The 23,176-nt window shown below is 36.9% G+C and overlaps 1 protein-coding gene across 1 annotated transcript; it reads right to left on the bottom strand.

Moving 5' to 3' along the window:
• Positions 1–946: 946 nt before the first annotated feature.
• LOC111991549 (UDP-rhamnose/UDP-galactose transporter 4) lies at positions 947–8,943 on the bottom strand. Its single transcript, XM_024023330.2, has 6 exons — positions 8,740–8,943; positions 7,347–7,573; positions 5,176–5,360; positions 4,882–5,082; positions 4,300–4,461; positions 947–1,547 (listed from the first exon to the last, which is right to left on the bottom strand). Exons 2-6 carry the CDS (start codon positions 7,486–7,488, stop codon positions 1,215–1,217), a joined length of 1,023 nt encoding a protein of 340 aa, XP_023879098.1. The 5' UTR covers positions 7,489–7,573; positions 8,740–8,943; the 3' UTR covers positions 947–1,214.
• Positions 8,944–23,176: the final 14,233 nt, after the last annotated feature.

The following is a 23,176-nucleotide window of genomic DNA, read 5'->3' as shown; positions in this document are numbered from 1 at the left end:
TGTATGTTCAGATGGCAAAAATAGTCCTTGCGTTATTCTGGAGATCACTGCTAGTGCTAGGTAGTTTTGACAGCAGCAGCAGTAGTAAACTCAGCAAGATTTTTTCATTTTTTGTTCCTAATGTACTTTTGTTTTCTTTCGACAGTAAAGTTAGGTGAAGGACTTTCCCCAGTGCTTTATTTCATACAGTGCTTGAGAAAACATGTTTTAATCTTCTTGAATAAAAATAATGGAAAAAGACAAGAAAGAAGAAAAAAAAAAATCAATGTCAAAATACAAAAAGCCAATCAGCTCCAGGTGATGCGTGTATCAAACCCCATAAATGTCTACGAGTACCAAATAATTACTGTTTGCTTGAATGCATGGTTCCCCACTTCTCAAAATGAGATTTATTACAGATCTGATTCTTGCAGAGGTTTTATTAGCAGCTTTCTCTTTGGGACCAGAAGAGAGAAAAGAAGATCCAAGTGGTTGAAGTCGTGTTAAATAAGAATAGATTGTATAAACATAGATTGTGTTGTAGGACTTTGGACCACAATAAGAGTATCTACAAGAAGACCCTGTAGACTGAAGAGCTCAGTTATTCAGGACTCCACTAAGCTTAAAGCCCGTCCTTTTACATAGAATAAACATTTTGTATGGCCTTTCAAGTTCTGATGATACAGAGCCACACAATGTATAATAAGAATCAGAGAGAGAAGAAAATGCTACATAGAAGGGGGGACTGTGAAGGTCTGAATTTGGTTTTAATGCATATGCTTGACTATCGTTGGTTAAAGCAGAAATTGCCTTGTATAGAAAATATATACTTCAACAAAACAATTTAGCCCCATGGGCTTTCGATGAATTTGATATACATGTATATTCAAGCACATAACAAACAAAAGAACAAAATACATCGAAAGTGTTAACAATGAGATAATTCCAGGAAGAGAAAAAACAATGATGAACCAGGTAAAAAAGCATAAAAAAAGGCTTAAAATTGAATAAGAAATAAATTACAATGTATAATATTTATGGAACAATGTAATTTTAATGGGGAAGTTGCAGTCTTGCACCCCCTTCAACAGCATTCTTTTCCTTCAAGAACAATATGAACTATGATGAGAAAATTTTATAGTAATTGAGGGATCTGCCTCCTAGGTGTAAAGAAACATGCGGACCTGCTAACTAAAAAGCTCAATTTTTCTCGTCTTCAACATTTCACTGTAAATCTAGACCTTGTCATCCAGCAGCTCAGTGGACTCCGTCGACCCAACATGTCTTTGTGATTTGTTGCTTGGAGTTGAATGGCTACGCCGCTCCTTCCCTCCTGGCTTAGCTGAGGCATTGCCATACCACATCATTCCCGCAACGGCAATTAACATACCCAAAATTACTTGTGAATTGAGGCCCTCTTTCCCAAAGAAAATGAATCCTAAAATCAGGACCAGAATAGTCTTCATATGACCAAGCACTTGGAATGACACAGCCGTAAATCTGCCTATGCAGATGAATTGACTGAGATTGGTCCCTACCGCGATGGTACAGGACAGAATTATGAATGACTGCAGAAAAAAGTTGGCCCAAATCATTTCAGTAGTCACAACTAGCTGCATGCAAAAATTTATCTGTACACAGGCATATGGTCCATTCTACCAAGTAGGACCATTCCACCACCAGTCCATTTGACAAACAGCAAGCAATAGAAAATCAAACTTAATTCTTGTCGATCTTTCTAAGTAAAAGTTCTCATGTCCAGGAATATCTGTGGCATGCGTGCTAAAAAGGATATTCATGTGCAATTATGCATGCTAAGCTCTGACCATCCAATGATACAAAGAACATTCATCAGACAAAAGTGGACATAGATACTTGCTAGGTGTACATGTGTGTGCACACACCTCACAAACATTCAATCCTTAGGCACAGACAGGCAGGCAACAGTAACGTTTATTCTTTTCTCAAGGATCAATGGACAGCAGTTGGCCATGTCACTTGGCTAGTTGGCTCTACAAGTAAGATGAAGTAGGTATTTGGAAATATTCACTGGGGCACTGTCAATGGCTACAGAGAGATCGCCACTTCTTTGGTATTAAATAAATTTACAGCCTAGACAGGCATTGGGGTTAAAGAAATTTTGTCTGAATCTTGGATCTTCACTAAAACAACTATATGACCTTGGCATTGAAGTGAATTACATACACTGATTTGAGCTTTTGCTTCATAAACTCATGCCTTTCTAGAAATCCAAACAAAACAAAGGACAGCCCAAAATCATACCCAAAAAAAAAACTAATAACCTGGCCCAATTCTAACAAAAAGCGAGGTCCCTAAAATACCCTGATATAATAATATTAAATAGAGAAACTGAATACAAGGAATTAGAAACCCAACAATCAGTCCCTTCAATGTTTCTCTTTCACACTGAAAACTATCTCCTCAATTTTGATCACATCAATAACTCATAGGCCAACTTCCCTCAGTATCTTTCTTCTATTGTAATTGTTTAATTACTAATGGTTTCCTTTTTTTTGATGATATTCACCCAGAGTAAGGTGCTCAGATCCTCTATCCCAAAGAGAAAGATGTTCACAGAAGCATGATAAGACTGCCATTCTCCTCTAGAATTTGACATTAAAGAAAGTGTCATTGGTCCTATTATATTTTAGATATGACCCCAACACAGTTGTGCTATATATAATTGAATATTGGAGTAGGGATATGGTAGGAAAGAACTGCACGTGTCATGCACTTGAGAGGCATTCTCAAGCAATTAAAAATTTTCATAGAAGAAGAGTCTGAAGGAGCAAAGGAGGAAGAAGAAAAGAGCTTATAATCTATTGCATGTCACTTGAAAGAGAGAAGTCTTCGAAGAGATAGGTAACATGGCCTTGATGCCATGCGACATCATCACTACTACACTGCATAATTTTCCTTTTTTTTCTTTTTTTTTTAAATAGCAAAGTCAGTATGTCTAGCTTATAAAACTAAAACACCCCACCTTGTGGCATGCGGAGTACGTTTCAAATTAGAACTCTACCCAAATTACCTTCACTTTTAGAGGAACAGTTAACTTGAAAAACACAAAATATAAGGTAGGCAGGGAGGGCAAAAATGTCCCCCCTCGCATGACCTACCTAGCCCTACTCCACCTCACACATGTTTTTCCTACCCTGAAGAGGGAGAAAATTCAGCATGTTTCCAAAACATGCAATACTCTCTCCTGAAGAGGGCATAAGATGGGGATGGGTTTTACCCACCCTGCCTTGAGTGTGTATATAAATTTTTTATTTAATAGATTATAAAATTATTTTTATATAATTTAATCTTTTTATATACATTTATTATTAATAATTTCATTTTTTATACATATTTTATTACCATTCCCCAAAATACTTAGGAACATGAGACTAGCTCATGAAGAAAGCCCATTAAAATTCTTTCCTGTACCAAATGAAGACACTTCACTTAGTAAGGAATGTGCCAATTATTCATTAAAAAAGAAAAAGGAAAAAAAAGGACTGTGCTCTTTCCTTAAAGCCATTTCAGTTTTTATAAGACAGGAAACTAATCAGCATTCCCTCTTTGCAATATAAGGGATGAAGTGAAACCTTCCACAAATGTGGTAAATATATAAGAGCAAGCCTTCTCTCAATGTGCTACAAATGTTGGGAACTAATGTGGTGGTAAAGAACCATATTAGTTATTGGGACTGATTTTCCATTCAATATTCCAATGGTAAGCACCCCTCACCCACTTGCAGATTTTCTGCAAGGCACTATATTGGGCCTCTGTGGAGGCTATTTTGACTTTTTTGTAGACCCTGTTAAGTGCCCCTATGGCCTATGGGACTATCTGAAGACAGACATGGGACACTTTAGACATGTTAAAGGCAATTAAGCAGTCTGATTTTGCTCCTTGATTGCTCTCTCACTTGGTGAGGCATTGGCCACCTTTGACCAAGGATCTAATAAATTATTATCTGTTCATTCAATTTCCCTATTAAAGCAATTGCAGCCAGCGAACCGCTAAACTGCCAACCGTGATACTTAAATGATGGACAGACTAGGCATATTTACATTTATAAGCAAAAATATGGGTGCAATTCTACAAGCACAAGCAACTAAGCACAATAACATGGTGATGTTCACATGCATGCAAAGGCATGGACAGGAGCATGAACTGACAGCATGATATGTGTGTTGCTGGTAAATATCTTGTACGTGAATATATGTTTTTATATCAGAGAATTATACCTCATCATACCAACTGAGATATAATTATAAAATAATAATAAAGAAAAGAAAAGAAACTTACCACAGATGTGAGAGTATAATCATATGCATAAACTCTTTTACCGGTCAACCAACAATCCAGAAAGGGCCCGACTAAAAGAAGGGATGCTGCCTGTGCGGGAGCAGTATGCCCCAATAAGTTGAAAGATCCAAGAGAATAATTTCGCTGAAGATAGTGTACATACTGCAATAATAATAATAAAAACAACGTCATATATTGTAGATTATATGTAAGATTAGAAATCTGTACTTTGGCATGAACTGACATGAATCAATCTGGTATTAATTTTGAAATTTACATTATTAAAGACACATCATTCCAAATTAATGTGCAAACCCTACCCGTATAAAGAGACAAGATAAAAATTTAGTTTGGCTAACGCAATTATCAAATAGTATATCATATGAGCTGCACATGCATACGACGATGTTTATAAGGTGAATGTCTGCCTGTGCACAAATATGAAGGATTTAAAAAAGAATAAGAACACAATGAACCCAAAACTCCACCAGCCTAGTACCAGAACTGACTTTTACCCCCTAATCCATTCAAAGCTGATGATATATCTATATGAGATCAAGGGTTCAACAAAGAATTACTTACATACTGCTGCAGCGCTGTGCTCCAAACTGCCACTAAAGCAGCTATAAAACCCTTTGCATTGACACTCACATCTGTAACAGTACAGACTGCAACACCAAGAAGGACTAATATTATGCTAAGTTTCGTGTCCCTTGAGTATCGCACCTTGTCCAAGACAACTTCGAGAAAACAAGATACCGGGATCATACTCAGCTTTGCAATCTGAGAATAGAAACTAAAAATAAGACACATTGCAATTTCTAAAATTTTCTCAAGAAAAAAAGAACAGAAAGAATTTCTTTCACCTAAACTAACCTGATAGAACCCCACAGAATTCCACATTAAACTCACATTCATCCCAACTATGGAAAAGTTTGCAAATAAAACAAATTTCAGAAGATCGGAAATTGGTAGATGAGAGGCCTGGATATATCCCAGCCTCCTAAGAATAACAGTCAACAAGGTTGTTGTGGCAAAATGAAGACCAGTTAATGTTGTAGCTGCATTAAGGCATTACATAGAATACAGTGTCAGGATCGATGCAACCATTCAGAAGCAGTTTGCTATAATTCATTCTGTTCCATAAAAAGCATCAATTTCTTAACAAAAGCACGTCATATTATGTTAAGATAGACCAGATGAGGAACTTTTTGTTTATTCAAAATTATACTATCTTTTCTATGATAAGTAAATATGGTATATTCTACCTATTAAGACACAAACTTCTTGCTCAACATTATACAATCTCTTTTATGATATGTAAGCATGAATTACATTCCACCTAGGCAGAGTTATCTTGTTGAAAGCTCTGTACATTGGCTCTTCCGCAAGACATTTCTGTATCATACAAAAGTGTGATTTATCATATGGCAAAAATTCTAGCCCATATGAGGGCTTAGTCTCTTCTCTGACATTAAGAGTGTATGAAGAAGACCCAAAAATAATACACAATTTTCTGGCTTGCCTGTGCATCCTGACAGGGGTTTCCTATGCTTTTCAGAATTTATGATGTCCAATACAAACCAGCAAGCCTTAGGTCAACCATTTGAGTTAATCTATAACAACTTGTTATAAACACACTGAAATAACACAAATATAATCCACTATGATTACAGATTACTTTGTATCAGCCCAAAGACTGACATCAATTCTCTATAAATTAATGATAAGTTTCCATGTGGCTATCTGGTGCAAAAGAGAGGCCTTCAAGATAACTTGTAAGCTAGATCATTTCCAAGGTGTTCTCAAAGTGTATTCACTTCTATTCTGACCAAAATGAACCATCAAAACAATATTTAGTACTTCTTAAAGCTACTAGTGAGAATAAAATAAATGAGAATCCTCAGATCAATGCTGTCCAATAAATGGATTATTTCCTTTCAATGACCAATAAGGGAGAGTTGGATAAAGCCTCATTTGTGGGGGTAAAGAGCACTAGAAAGAAAGGCCCTCTGGATAAGAAGAAGTCATATAATTTCATTATAAATGCCAAAATATAATGCTTCAAGCCTTCCCCCCCCCCACCCCCCCCCCCCCCCCCCCCCCCCCTATTAGGGTTTATGAGTATATCATGGGAGTATATGATTGAAGTGTTCTAATGGATGCATTTTTTGATAGAATCTATTCATGCACAAACACAATTTTCTTAAAACCAAATATACAGATATGTAACAGTCCCAAGGAATATAGAACAATCAGCTTTCTATCAGATACCAGTCCTATAAAGTTTAATCCAAGATCTAGTCCCAAAAATTTAAAACAAGTCCGTGAAAGAAGCTCTTCTTTCGCATGCTGAATTTTTAGATATCTACCACAATATAAATGCAACTTACATGGCAAGTAAATATAAGAGTATCTCAGATCAAGAGTGGTTCCCTAATAACGTTAAAAGAGCATGAGTCTAGTTTAAGTTTCAAAAACCATCTTCAACAAAAAGAAAAAAAAAGAAGAAAAAAAAGTTTGGTTTCTTCAACAAAAATCATCTTGTGCTATGTTTTTTCTTAAGGAAAGGTGAAAAGTGGAACAGAAAAGATCTTTGAAGGTTAAAAAGAATAAAGAGACACAAGAGTATATGCCCTGTTGAACAATTATAATTGAAGTAAGTATAACTCTTACACCTTCATCTTGTAAAATTCTAACCTGAATCCAAAATCCATTTTTAGCATTGTTTATGTTAAATTCAAAATAATACTAACAATTTTTAATTTTTAATATTATTTTATTAATTATTAATTTTGTCAACTTCTCAATAAATGAAGAATAATAAGAATTCTCCACCTTTTGTCCCTTTTTAACAAGATTAAAGAGAAAACAGACTGCACAACATGACTGATCATATCAAAATCATAGAAATATTAAAGCATAAAGCATGACATATATTAGGTAAGTAATGCAAAGGAGAAAAATTAATCAAATTGAATGTTTGAATATGATATTAAAAGAGAGAGAGAGAGAGAGAGAGAGAGAGAGAGAGATAGGCAACCCACCAAAGCTAAAGCCATATTTAGCCATTAAGGCTTTGTTGACAAGTATTATTCCAACAGATGTGACTACATTAAACATCCATGAGGCCAAATCAAGAGCACCTTTCCTATCAGACAGCTTTGCTGAAGTCATTTTTTTCTCCATCTTGGAATTTGTCGCCGCTATTTTCACTGCTCAGCCTTCATGAAACCAACTATTACACTGGAATATCAAAAGGCAATTCCTCTATCTGCATGATGAAACAAGTTATCCAACAAAGTTAGAATCCAAATGACTCTCTTTGCAAGTAACAAACATAATTGATATCAATATATACACATCAACAAACTCTTTCACTACAAACTCTAACAGATCTTTTCTTAAACTACATGCACTGATGCGCACACACACACACGCACACAAACAAAAACCTTAGAAGCTTTCAACAACTATTGTAAAAAAGTGACATTATCAACCAAGAGCTTTGTGGCTCAATGAATATGCTCGGTCTCTTTTGTGAGGAGAACCTAGATTTGAATCCCCCTTTCCCTCACTTGTTATAAGCATACTAAAAAAAAGTGAGATCAGCAATTGAACAAAATTTCAAACCACAAACCACATAACCGTAGATTACAAGACTGTCATTTAAATTGTGCAGGAGGCCAAGGTACGAACAAAAATCTTTCATTTTGAAACTTGGTTCGTAAGACTTCAAAATGGTTTGATCTCTATAAAAGATATAACAGCCTTGTAGCTCAACTGGTACCTACTCATGTTTCGAATGGAGACATCTAGGGTTCAAATCCTCCTTCCCCATTGTAACTATTGAATTATCCAAAAAAAAAAAACATTCAATTGCTTACATCAAGTTCTACTTAGCTTAACTAGTAAATTCTCTTGTTGTTGAATAAGAGAAATGAGTTTGAATCTTAGCCTAATGGAAAAGAGCAATCCTCGTTAATCTTTGGAATGCTCGAGTTTTCAATTTGTGTTCTCACAATTCACATCTTTACTAATCAATAAATCAAGTAACCAACAAACTCACCAAAAAAAAAAAAAGTTACATTATGAAATTCTCACACAACAAATTTAACAATCACGTGAAATTTCAGTTCACAAATTTACGAAACAGCCACTAAAGCCGATCCACAAAAAATTTAGCCAGAGAATTTGCGAAATCCATTACATAATTAGATCCATCAGGTTTCACACAATAAAAAAACAAGAACAAAAAACAAGCTCACAAATCAGCTAATTCAAACACAGATCAACGCAATCAAACACAGAACAAACAAAACGGAAAGAGAGAGAAAGAGAGAGCGAACAAAATTACAGAAATCCCAGGGAAAATGAATTCCCAGGAAAACAAATTCCCGTTAAGAAACAAAAAAAGGCATGAGAATTGGAAATACAGACCTTGGGGAGGAATTGGCCCCGGGAATCGCGGCGTTAATGTGAGGAAGTGCAGAAGAAGAAGAAGAAGAAGAAGAGAATGTTGAAGAGGAGTGAAACGGTGATGATATGGAATTTATTAGTTTCTCCGTCTCCATTAAAGAAAAGAGAGACGTAGACTCTGTGTGAGAGAGAGAGAGAGAGAGAGAGAAAGAGAGTGTGCGATTGTGAACCAGCACTACGTTTTTATTTTTTTATTTTTTTTTTATTTCTAGCTGGATTTTTCATTTTTTTTATTATTTGAAATATGCCTTGATTTGCCTCCTCCGGGATCTCAGGAGTGATACATAGAACGAATATTTAAAAAAAAAAAAAAAGAATATTATGGCATCTTCTCACATATTTTCTAGACAAAATTAATTCATCCTCTTGGGGTTTGCTATGATTTAGTATCTAAATTTGCATTTATTATTGAAAAAAAGTTAAATAAGGATAAGGGTATTGATTTAGGAAACTTTTTTTTTAGGTGAAATTAGAAAAATAACTGATTTTTTTTCTTTTTTTATATTTTCTATAAAAGTAGTATCAAAAGTTTTTTTAAATAGACTTTTAACAAATGTTTTAAACACGCTTCTTAACTCGAGCCTTTGTTATATTTGATCAAGTTATTGCCCAAATGGATTTTTATTTATTTATATATAAACAATATTCAATATTTGATAATAAGACTTTTATTACCAATTAAAATAATTAGAACTCATGACCTGCTAAGGTTTTGATTAAAATGAAATATAGGGTTGTCCAACTCAAGTTAGTATTTGGTGAGCTTGCTCGACTCGAACTGACCTACTAAGGTTAGGATGGTTTCAAAGGCAAGTGGCCCTCAAAAGCGGTTTTACGGGTTCAAAACCTGCATAAAACGAGTTAAGTGTCAAATTTTTCAAATGGGAATCAATGAAACCCCACTCATTTGATTTTCTTTTCTTCATCCCTTTTTCAGCGATTTCTAAGCCCATATATGGTTGAAGATCTCTTCTCCTTGTCATTTTTAGTGACTGACCAAATCTAACCGCCACCCATTGAGACTTGAACACTACAAGGTAGTCTTTGAAAAGTTTATGAAATTAAATTGTGATATGACCAACACTACAAGGGAGTAAATTCTAATTGAAAATTTATCTACAAAATGCAATATTTGTTAAATTGGATGGAAATTATAGAATCCTAAAGGATTTGATTTTAATCTAAACTTTAGGATATCAATAAGTTGCAATTAAAATTGTATATATTAATCATGTTTTTTTGTAACTTATTGGCATTGCCTAATAAACATCCACTTATTGTAATAAAAATAAAAAAAATCTTACGTATGAAATTGTCATAGGATCAAAATGATAATGAGTGTTTTTTTTTTTGGATTCAAAATGATAATGAGTTAGGTTGTACTTTTCTCTATACTTTAATATATTTTTTTTTAGTTCAGAATGTGGTAAGCTGTTGATTTTGATTTTGATTTTTTAAATGTTAGGCATGGGAAGGAAGGTGTTTTGCATGTATTAAGGGTGACCCGTCAGTGTCATTTTCTTTCTCTGTTGGAAAGGAATTGTATACTATGCTTGTGCAACGAAGTCCTTTTGCCTCTCATTTCGGTTTCCTTCATGTGATAATTTTGTGTCACAGGATTATTGTGATGCATGAATAATTAGTGGGTATTTTAAGTTGCTCATCAAAACTGCCTTTTTTTCAAATGGTTTTGCGGTGCAAACTTTGCTTTCATTAATTCATTCTTTTGGGACTCCATATTCCATAATATTCTGGTACCTCATTGATTTTTTTCCTCAGTAGGTATATTGAGAATTTTTATTCTTACTATAAAATTTTCATTGACTTTAGTGATGTTTCAGAAATTATACTATATTGACTTTCTTAACTTTCTTTAATCTCCTGTACTCTTCTTAAGAAACCTTTACCTTTTGCTTGTTATAGTGGCACATCCATACAATTAATTACCCCAAAGAAAAACACATCCATACCATTAATTACGGATTAATGTCAACGACTTGATCCAAGAGTTTATCAATCTATTTATAACAGTTACCTAGACTTCTAGTATTAAATATTATCATCCTTTAAGTGACTTTCAAGGTAAACTTGTTTTTTCTTTTTGGGTGAGGGGACCAACTCTTTTTTTAACTTTCAAGCATCTGGGTAAAAAAGAAAAATGGGGAAAAATTCAAAAACAAAAAGAACCTCAAATGTGCTATATAGGTTTTTCTAAAAAAAGACAAACCCAGAATTAAATATTTAATAAATATTATCAAATTTTAACCATTGCATTATCAAATTTTCCTGGAGCTTTTGAGTTTTGATAATAGAATTTTAATTAAACTTTGAAATATTTTTAAACATATTCAATAGATTCTTATAAAACATAATTCTTTTAAGTGTGTGTACATATATATATATATATATATAAAACAAACCTCGTAACACCTTGTGGAAGTGGAAGTTTGGAACCGTAAGGGGTAAACACACCATGTAAGACCTAATAAGACAGTGAGTCATCCACTTTTTTTTTTTTTTAAGAAGAAGTCATCCACTTGGTATAACCACAAAATGTAAACTGTAATTTTTATTATATAGTATATTATAACATATTGTAGGGTCCAAATTTGTAGACCAAGTCCAAAAGATTTGGAGAATGAGCTCAATAAGTCCAATACAATGAATTTGTAGAGAGTAGGTGAAAAAGCTGGGTTGGTTGTGAATGAAACAACGTTCAACAGAGGTTTTACTGATCAATCAGTGTAAGAACAAACTTGAAACTTAAATGAATTCATGTCCGAAAAGACAAACTTTTGTATATATCACTCTTAGAATTATCATAGACTTTTTTTTTTCTCCTCCTCCTATAAGAGGTCCCTTACATTTATATAGTGTTCTTTTAGACTATCTTAATCGTTTACTTGTCTTCACCTAAACGTTTACTTAAGTACCCGTCCCATCAGGTAACTTCGTCAGTTCTCCATGAGTGGCGGTAGTCGAGATTGTACTGTTCAGAGGTCTTCTCCACATTAATGCGGCAAGAAAAGTTGCTGCAGTGTATTTAATGCGATAGTAGCAGCTTTTCTTTTAGATATTTCTCTGTTCTTATCGTCTCTATACATGCCTGAAGTTTATCCTTATCATTGGAATCGCTAGGAAGGTCACTCGAACCTCCCAGGTACTGGCTTAACTGAGATTCTTTATATCCGAGGATAACACACTCTTCAGACTACTGATGCTCTCTTCAGACTATGTTCCTCGATCATTTCCAGATATATCTCCCCCACTTGGGGTCTTTCTCAATCGTCTATTTCTCTTCGGACAAACTTTTAGTCTTCAAATAGGGCCTTAGGCCCAATACATGAATTTGGGCTTTTATCCCCACACATATAATGCAATTTTTATTATATAGTAGTGATAGGCTATAAAAGGTATAAGAATGTAACTTTTACAATACGTTTCGCATTTAGAATGTGTTTTTTTCAATTTTTTGATAATTCAATAGTGGGGTTGGGAGAGGAGTGATTTGATTAATTTGAATTTTAGATGTATTCATTAGAAACACCGAAAAATATTGGTTGAGTTACAAAGTTCTTGATTGTTTTTCCAATTTTTAGTGTTAAAAATATATTGTATTTGATTAGCAGAAAATAAATTTCCTAACTTGTTGATTTTAGCTGAATGGTACATCACCTTTTGCTCGAAAAAACGTACTTGTTGGCCAGTATTGACCTTTTCCCTATTCCATTTTTGACTTGTGCTTTAGCAAAATTCATTCCATATCCTTCACATCAACTTGACCTGCCCACCACACTTCGAATTTTCTAGCAGCCGTTTGAATCAAATTAAAGGTGGACCTTTCCATATATTATATTTATAAGAGAGCAAAACTGAATTATCATTCACCATACCCATTGCTATACATAAAAGAGTATTATAGGCACCATTGTTGAGTTTTGCACACTTACTTATTGGGCATGTCCATAAGAGAGTACCGACATGATTGCACTTTTTTTTTTTTAATTGTAATTTAAGAAGAGGGAGTTAAAGGATTTTGATAATTAGATGATAATCAGCATTTAATTCGATGTGATGTGCTATTAATATGATATAAATTATGATAATGTGACATTAAGATCTTTGGTTTTTTTTTTTTTAACATTATCATAATATGAAATTACAAAATATATCACATCACTTTAATCTAACCACCTTCCTAAACAATGAAATGCTTTATTCTTGTATTGAAATTATATTAATGTAAGATTATATTAATGTAAGATTATAATAATGTAATATTACGGTGTAATATAATATCACGGTGAACCAAACACCCCTTAATGTTTAGAAACATTATGTGAAGTTGATTTATAAAATTTAAAAAAGAAAAAAAAAAAAAAGAAACATAATGTGTAGTTCTATTCTTAAATAAGTTTGATCATTCTTGTTGTAACATCGCCAACTCTCCCATGAAGAGCCAGTGGGTTCAAACCTTCATTCCCCACTTTGTAAGGGGGAAGAAATCAATCATTCTCATTTGTTCTAAATTCTTTACTTTTTATGATTTTTTTTTTCATGAAAGTTGGTGTAAAGATCAATTTCAAGTGAAGTTAAGATAATCCATTTTATGGTTAAAATTTTTCTTGCATCTAGTCATGTACCCAATGCCAAGTTATTTATAATTTTAAATGATATGAAATTAGATTTATTTTTAGATTTATACAAATTATTTTATTTTTTTGAGAATTGGTTATTGATTGTTTTGAATTAAAAAGTGAGTAATGCTACAAACACAAACGATTTTACTATATTTTTTAAAATGTTGATTTTGCTAGCTCTTATTAGTTTTTATTTAGGCCCACCATTAATATCACTTTTTTATTTATCAATAATCATTCACCAAATAGTTTGTAAAATTTTTTATAAAATAGCTTGTATCTCTAACATTATTCTTTAAAAAAAAAGTATTCTTGTCTCTCAAAAAAAAAAAAAAAAAAGTGTCCTATTTCAGCAACGTTTTTGCTTGTAATTGCGCCTGAGGGCCTTGACATGCGCATAAAAGTTTGGGATCCAGTGAGGGACCTTCTTTTTTTTCTTTTTCTTTTTCTTTTTTATGAACCATGAAAGAGTTTTACTTTTACTTTAAAAAAATAAAAAAAAGTTGTACTTGTGCCGCATATTAATATAACATAAATATGCGGGGTATTGATAACATAAATATGAGGGGTCTTTGATAAATGATCTACACATGGGCTCTACTATGTTTTCTCATATGAATTGAGTAATAGTGGATTATGTAATTACCACTTTCATGTGAGACGTAAAAGTTAAAAGTATAATTTTTTTTATTAAAAAATTTTTTCTTTCACCTTATTAACTTTGACATCTCACATAAAACAAGTAATTGCATTTGATCTTAGAAAATCTCCAACAACCTATCACTTAAATTTTTTTGTAAAAGTGCTATGAAAATGTTGTGAACATAGAATTTCTCAAATTAATTATAACATTATTTGCAAGAATAGATTATTAATAGGGTCATCTTTAAGCTTATATCAGTTGAGCCTAAAAAAAATTAGAGTCAAGGTGTTCAAAATTTTATTTTAGGAAGTCAAAAATCACTCAAAACAATATTTTTAAAAAAAATATTATATTAAAAAAAATTGGCCATCTTAGGGGGTTCCTTTGAACCCCCTGAATTAAAGGTGGCGCGCCCCTAATTTTAGATAATTAACCCCCAAAATCAAACTCAAACAATTTATCTATTTTATAAAAAGTTATTGGCTGAGCTACAGTAACTCTCATGGTGTGTAAAATCACATTATCTTTTATCTTTTGTAAGTAAATATTTGAGAATAAAATATTAAATAACCCATTTTAATATTTAGTTCTCTCTCTCTCTCTCTTAATGGCAAGTATCTCTCCTAACATTACCATTTCTTGTTGGTTGTGTGGGAGAGATAAAGACCTTAAGGAGCTTCCTTAAATAGTTAATGATGTATAACCAAAAATCACATCTATGGTTCGTCCAGAAGGGTCGTCCAGATAGTTGCGGTTGGCCAAACATCAGGTCATCTTCAATTCGTCCAGATATCTCGTCCTTGGGAGGTTGGGCAATTGATCACTCCAGGGAATCAATTGGAGAGAATCGTCCATGCACAAGGTGCATGGACGACCACACGACACAACAAGGAGTCGTCCATGCGCAGAGCACATGGACGACTACGTAAACACTTGGCGAACTTCGTAGCGGTTTATCAACCCGCGTTCATCGCCGCCAATCCCTCCACTGCATGTAACTTCCGACGGCGGTTATGATTTTTTGTAGCCGTTGAGGAGGTTATGTCCGAATTCCAAGATTCTAGGAGAAGTTATTGAACTAGTAACCGCCCTAGAGTACCCTATATAAGGCCTGGTCTTCACCATGCAAAGGTATGAATTTCCTGAGATTTTACATTCAGCAAAGTTGAAACTCCATTAGAAGAGAAAAACTAACTTCATCATCGGAAGGTGTTTGGCCGGCTCACCCTGGTCACCCTTTGACTGCTTTCTTTCTTTGTAGGCCTCCGCTACCGCTGTAGTCCACCGAAGCCGAAGTGTTCAACTAACTGATTCCATACATCATCAGTTAATATAACATATAGTTATACATTTTAAACCAAAAGGCCTAAGTCCAATGGATATGTGTTCAACTATATTATATATTAACCATTTATTCTTTTCATCATTATTCAATGTGAGATTTCACTTACACGTGTAAACCCAACAATCTCCCCTCAAGTGTGAGTTAGGAATGGCAACGGGTTGGGTTCGGGCCGGGTTTTTCCATACCCGGACCCGACCCACGGGCTAGGACCCATGGCCCGAACTTGGCCCGTTTACTAAATAGGTTTTTTTTTTTTTTCAGGGCTCGGACTCGCCCCTGCAGGGCTCCGTGGGCCCCGTCCAGCTAGGACAAATTTGGGCCTAATTCTCAGACCAAATCATGGCCCAATCACAATCATTTTTTTTTAAGCCCAGATGTCAAAAATAGTCCAAAAATAAGCCCAATCAGCTTTTAAAATATGAAGAGAAAAAAATAAAATAAAATCTTACACCAGACCAGCTTATCAAACACTGGATTGTCGAAGGGTAGCACTGGTCAGGAAACGACATGTCAGCAGTGTGAGACAGTTGAGAGGGTGGCAGAGATCTTGAGAAAGAGAGAGAGGAGGCGGCTGAGAGGTGAGGTGTGAGGCGTGAGCATGACTGTGAGCGTGCTTCTGTGTGAGGGTGAGCTGCTGAGTAAGGGTGAGGGAGGGAGGCCGTGTGCGTGAGGCAGTGACTGAGAGTGAAGGAGGTCGTGTGTGTGAGGTAGTGATTGAAGAAATGAGGGACTCTAGGGTTAGTTATAGCTACATATATAGGGGGTTTTTGGTAATTTTAGGGTAACCGGGTTATATCCGGGTCGGGTTTCGAATTTTTTTGATAAAACCCGGACCCGGTTCGGGTTTTTTTTATTATAAAAAAATCCATTCCCAACCCTATTCCTAATCGGACCGCGTAAAATTCGGCCCATTAGGGTCAGGTACCCGCTGGTCGGGCAAAAATTATCATCCCTAGTGTGAGTCTCTGCCTCTCTGTGGGCTTCAAGATCTCTCTACTGACCATGAACTAGTCCTATTCACTACTCCCTGCCTAATGAGCTTTTTCCTTCACTAGTACATCATCCATGGGCCTCAAAGTGTCAACTCCACACATCTTTTATCCTCCATAGGAACCTCACACCTCACCGTTGTCTAGCACCATTAGCAATAGTACTCCTTTTTTGGCCTTTTTCAAGATCATTTGTGTGGGCTTTATGGGCTTATTTGGTGCTATATATTGTCCCCGCTCCAAATGCGAAAGGGACTCATCCCTACTCCATTTGCGAAAGGGCTCCAAGTACACACACCCTATTCCTATACCAACTGCGAAATGAATCTCGATAACCTTGCCACTTTTGCCCTATACCACCATGGGCTTTGATACCACTTGCTGGGGAGATAAATACTTTAGAAACTTCCTTGAATAATTAATATAACATATAGAGATACACTTTAACCCAAAAGACTTAAACCCAATAGGTATGTGTTAAATTATGTTCTATTAACTTTTATGACTTTCATCATTATTCAATGTGAGACTTCACTCACACGTATAAATCCAATAGGTTGTTGATTCCATTTTTAAAGTTTCGAAGGCTATGTTGTGGCTTTTAATATATATATATATATATATATATATATGATTTTTTTTTTTTTTTTTTTTTTTTTTTTTTTAAAGAATCACCATCTATCTAATTGTTTAGTTCTCTTTTAGTGTTAAATTTGTTACCCACTAACTGATTGACCCACGCCCCCAGTCCCCACTCAAGAAATAACAAATTCGAGGTACATTCAGATTCAGCCACTCTAGTCACATATTTGGTCAAAAGAATAATTTTTTTTTTTTTTTTAAGAAAGTTTCAACCTATAGCGTCCGCTCCTGATGATAGCTATTACTTGAGAATTGTTATGTCCACAACATTTTCACAATAAATCCTAGCTGCTAAGTTGTTATCAATTTTAATTTAAAACTACCACTGAAATTACTTTTTTACCCAATAGTAATAGTTAGTAACAACCTATCACTTAAATTTTTTTGTAAAAGTGCTATGAAAATGTTGTGAACATAGAATTTCTCAAATTAATTATAACATTATTTGCAAGAATAGATTATTAATAGGGTCATCTTTAAGCTTATATCAGTTGAGCCTAAAAAAAATTAGAGTCAAGGTGTTCAAAATTTTATTTTAGGAAGTCAAAAATCACTCAAAACAATATTTTTAAAAAAAATATTATATTAAAAAAAATTGGCCATCTTAGGGGGTTCATTTGAACCCCCTGAATTAAAGGTGGCGCCGCCCCTAATTTTAGATAATTAACCCCCAAAATCAAACTCAAACAATTTATCTATTTTATAAAAAGTTATTGGCTGAGCTACAGTAACTCTCATGTTGTGTAAAATCACATTATCTTTTATCTTTTGTAAGTAAATATTTGAGAATAAAATATTAAATAACCCATTTTAATATTTAGTTCTCTCTCTCTCTTAATGGCAAGTATCTCTCCTAACATTACCATTTCTTGTTGGTTGTGTGGGAGAGATAAAGACCTTAAGGAGCTTCCTTAAATAGTTAATGATGTATAACCAAAAATCACATCTATGGTTCGTCCAGAAGGGTCGTCCAGATAGTTGCGGTTGGCCAAACATCAGGTCATCTTCAATTCGTCCAGATATCTCGTCCTTGGGAGGTTGGGCAATTGATCACTCCAGGGAATCAATTGGAGAGAATCGTCCATGCACAAGGTGCATGGACGACCACACGACACAACAAGGAGTCGTCCATGCGCAGAGCACATGGACGACTACGCAAACACTTGGCGAACTTCGTAGCGATTTATCAACCCGCGTTCATCGCCGCCAATCCCTCCACTGCATGTAACTTCCGACGGCGGTTATGATTTTTTGTAGCCGTTGAGGAGGTTATGTCCGAATTCCAAGATTCTAGGGGAAGTTATTAAACTAGTAACCGCCCTAGAGTACCCTATATAAGGCCCGGTCTTCACCATGCAAAGGTATGAATTTCCTGAGATTTTACATTCAGCAAAGTTGAAACTCCATTAGAAGAGAAAAACTAACTTCATCATCGGAGGGTGTTTGGCCGGCTCACCCTGGTCACCCTTTGACTGCTTTCTCTCTTTGTAGGCCTCCGCTACCGCTGTAGTCCACCGAAGCCGAAGTGTTCAACTAACTGATTCCATACATCATCAGTTAGCGCCGTCTGTGGGAAGTAAAAAAAAACATTCGTGAATCGATTTGCGATTTGCTCTTTCTGGGACAAAAAGTTGAATGGTTCGGACCAGATCGAGGGCTACTAGCCCAGGCCACCAAGGGAGTAGGGATGCTTCTAGCCATCCCCACCGAAATCACCGATCAGCACCTGTCACGCAGTCGCCTTCCGTCCAACACATACAATCCATGGCGGCCGAGATGGCGGAATTAACCCGCCAAAACCAAGAGTTGACTAGGGAGATAGAAAGGCAACGACGAGAAGGGCAGGCTGAGAGACAATCCCAGAGTCAAGGAGGTGGAGGAGGAAATGCTGAGCCCGAGATTCAATCAAGAGGCACCACTTCGCGAAGGGTGCCACATTTAGAGAAGGAAATGGATCAGATGAGGAAGGTTATGGATGAGATGAAGGAGAACATGAGAAGGGCAAATCCCGTAGAGGATTCGGTTCACCGAACAGACTCCCCTTTTACTGCTTCCATCAATGGGCATGCCTTGCCACCTAAGTTTAAAATGCCTTCTCTAGACTCATACGATGGAGCACGTGATCCCTTCGATCATATCGCTACTTTCAAGACTACAATGCATCTCTAAGGAGTTCCAGACGAGATCATGTGCAGAGCCTTTCCTACCACCCTTAAGGGACCAGCACGTGTATGGTTCAGCAAAATACCCCTGAATTCTGTAAGTTCTTTCGAGGAGTTGAGCAAGTTATTTGTCAATAATTTTATTGGAGGACAAAGACACAAACGTTCCTCGTCCAGTTTGCTGACCATAGAGCAAGGAGAAAATGAGAGCCTGCGTTCCTTCATCACGCGCTTCAATAGGGAAGCCTTGACAGTAGATGAGGTGGACGACAAGCTCCTATTGGCAGCCTTCCATAATGGGGTTAACTCTGATTTATTTATTCATAAGTTGTATGAAAAAGAGCCCCAATCCATGGCTGAACTCGTCCATTCAGCCCAAAACTTTATGAATGCAGAAGACGCTATCATAGCTAAGAAGAGGAAGAGAGTTGAGAGAATGGAAGCCAACCCCCCGCGTCATCCTGACCAAGGGCCTCGTCCAAAGAAAGGATGAACGGAAGACAAGAAGGATCGAGACAGGGATAACAGGAAGGCAGGCCCATCAGCACGGAATCAGAATTACACACCCTTGAATGCCCCACTCGATCAAGTGCTCATGCAGATCAAGGATGATCCTTCCTTGAAGTGGCCAGAAAAGATGAAAGGAGATCCTAACAAGCGCAATAAGAATAAATATTGTCGCTTCCATAGGGATCATGGGCATGACACGGATGAGTGTTATGACTTGAAACAGCAGATTGAGAATCTCATCAGACAAGGAAAATTGAGGCATTTCGTTGGAAGAGATCATAAAGATGAAAAATTGAAAGCGAAGATGGAAGAATCATCACGGCCCCCACTCGGAGAAATAAGAGTTATCATTGGTGGGACGTCGACGGGGCAATCCTCCAAGGCGAAGAAGACATACCTCAAAGCGGTGCAGAACGTCCAACTCTCTGGACGACCCCCAAGGACGAAGGAAACAGACGAACCAACCATCACTTTTACGGACGAAGAAGCTGAAAGGATCCATCATCCGCACGACGATGCAATCGTCATTACCCTGCTCATAGCAGATTACAAAACCAGGAGGGTGTTGGTGGATAATGGAAGCTCCGCAGATATATTGTATTATCCCGCCTTCCAGCAGATGAGGATTGGACGAGATCAGCTTCGTCCTGCATGTTCGCCACTGATAGGATTTGGGGGAATGAAAGTGCAGCCAGTAGGTACCATTACCTTACCTGTAGTAGTAGGGTCATACCCGCAGCAAATAACCAAAGAAGTAAATTTCCTTGTGGTGGATTGTTCCTCCTCTTATAATGCCATCATTGGAAGACCAACTTTGAATAGCTGGAAGGCGGTAACGTCTACCTATCATCTGTCAGTTAAATTCCCTACGGAGTGCGGGGTAGGGCAAGCACAAGGAGATCAATTGGCAGCCAGAGAATGCTACTTAGCCATGCTGACTGTGGACGAACAAATGCAAGCTATGATTATAGAAGAAAGAAAAATTGTTGCAGAGCCGACTGAGATATTGGAAGATGTTTTATTGCAAGAAAATGATAGTGAGAAGTTTACTAGAATTGGGACAAGTATGAAGAAGAGGGCGAAAGAAGACCTCACCCAGTTCCTAAAGAAGAATGCTGATGTTTTTGCATGGAGTCATGACGATATGCCTGGTATTGATCCAAGTGTAATTACTCATCGACTAAATGTATCCCCCTCATCGAAGCCTATTCGTCAAAAGAAGAGGGTGTTTGCCCCTGAACGAGAGAAGGCAATCAAGGAAGAGGTTCAGAAGCTAACTGCAGCGCAGTTTATCCGGGAAGTCTACTACCCATATTGGTTGGCAAATGTAGTAATGGTAAAGAAGTCGAACGGCAAGTGGAGGATGTGTGTCGATTTTACTGACTTAAACAAGGCTTGCCCTAAGGATAGTTATCCTTTACCCCGTATTGATCAATTGGTTGATTCTACAGCTGGCCATCAACTGTTGAGCTTCATGGACGCCTTCTCAGGATATAATCAGATAAAGATGGACGATGCAGATCAGGAAAAGACATCTTTCATTACCAGTCAGGGTTTATTTTGTTACAAGGTGATGCCCTTCGGTCTGAAGAACGCAGGGGCAACTTATCAAAGGTTGGTGAATCACATGTTTCGTCCACAGATAGGACGGAATGTGGAAGTGTATGTGGATGATATGCTTGTGAAGAGTTTGGACGAAGGTAGCCACTTGGACGACCTACAGGAAACCTTTGAAACGCTCAGGCAATACAAGATGAAGTTAAACCCAAGTAAATGTGCATTCGGAGTATCGTCGGGAAAGTTTCTAGGATTTATGGTTTCAGAGAGAGGAATTGAGGCAAATCCAGACAAGATCCAGGCCATATTGGATATGGAGCCACCAAAGAACATCAAGGAAGTCCAATCCTTAACTGGACGAGTTGCAGCTCTGAACAGGTTTGTCTCAAAAGCCACCGACAAGTGTTTACCCTTTTTCAAAATCCTCAGGAAGGCGTTTGAATGGACGGACGATTGCCAAAGGGCCTTCCAGGACCTAAAGCAATATCTTACCACAGCCCCATTGCTAAGCCCATCCGTGCTAGGAGAAGAACTGTATTTGTATTTGGTAGTGTCCCCACATGCCGTAAGTTCAGCGTTGATCAGAGAGGAAGGAAAGGTACAGAAGCCTGTGTATTATACAAGTCGGGCACTGAGAGGAGCAGAAGGAAGGTACCCATTGATAGAAAAATTAGCCTTCGCGCTAATAACAGCCTCAAGGAAGTTGAGGCACTACTTCCAAGGTCATGTCATCAATGTTATGACTGATCATCCACTCAAGAAGGCAATGAACAAACTTGAAGCTGCAGGACGATTAATTCAATGGGCAGTGGAGTTTAGTGAGTTTGATGTTCGGTACCGACCAAGGAATGCAATAAAAGCTCAAGCCCTGGCAGATTTCATTGCAAAATTCACTCTAAGTTATGAGGACTTGGATGCGAAAGAAGATAATGGAAGATGGGTCGTCCACGTAGATGGGTTATCTAAACAGCATACAGGAGGCATAGGAGTTGTTCTGCAGTCGCCAGAAGGAGACAAGCTGAAGTGCAAGGTTCGCTTGCAATACCAAACTACTAACAATGAAGTAGAATATGAAGCCCTTCTTAAAGGGTTGGAGTTAGCCAAATCTGTAGAAGCGGACTCAGTACTCGTCATGGGAGACTTACAGCTGGTCATAGGCCAAGTGAATGGAACGTGTGAAGCCAAGGAAGATGAATGAAAAAATATTTGAAGAAAGTATTACGCCTTGCAAAGAAATTCAGGGAAGCTAACTTTGTACAAATCCCAAGGGAAGAGAACATGGAAGCGGACACTCTAGCAAAGGAAGCCTCTGCCAATGAAGCGATGGACGAATTTGATGAAGTACGATACATGCCCAGCATAGATCTCCCAGAAATGCTACAAATAGAAGGTTAGGAGAATTGGATGACCCCGATAGTATCATACCTGAGGGACGGAAGGCTTCTAGAAGGGAAGGACGAGGCTCAGAAGCTGAGAGTTAGATCGGCCAGGTACATCCTCATGGACGAGGTTCTCTACAAAAGAGGTTTTTCACAACCATACCTAAGGTGTTTGGCCCCAGACGAGGCTAATTATCTACTAAGAGAAGTTCATGAAGGAGCATGTGGTAACCACTCGGGGGCCAGATCACTCGTCCACAAGGTCATCCGTGCAGGGTATTATTGGCCAACCATCCAAGCTGACGCTAAGGCGTATGTTAAGGTATGTGATCAATGCCAATGATTCAGCAATATTCCTAGGCAACCATCTGAATACCTTACCCCAATGATGGCCCCTTGGCCTTTTGCACAATGGGGTTTGGATATTTTGGGTCCCTTCCCAATTGGAACCAGACAGATGAAGTTTTTGGTGGTGGGGATAGATTATTTCACTAAATGGGTGGAAGCTGAACCCTTAGTGAAAATCACGCA

Source organism: Quercus suber, unplaced genomic scaffold (assembly GCF_002906115.3).
Source record: "Quercus suber isolate HL8 unplaced genomic scaffold, Cork oak 2.0 scaffold_566, whole genome shotgun sequence".
Classification (NCBI taxonomy): domain Eukaryota; kingdom Viridiplantae; phylum Streptophyta; class Magnoliopsida; order Fagales; family Fagaceae; genus Quercus; species Quercus suber.
Note: the sequence above shows the minus strand (reverse complement) of the source record. Positions and strands in the feature narration are given on the sequence as shown.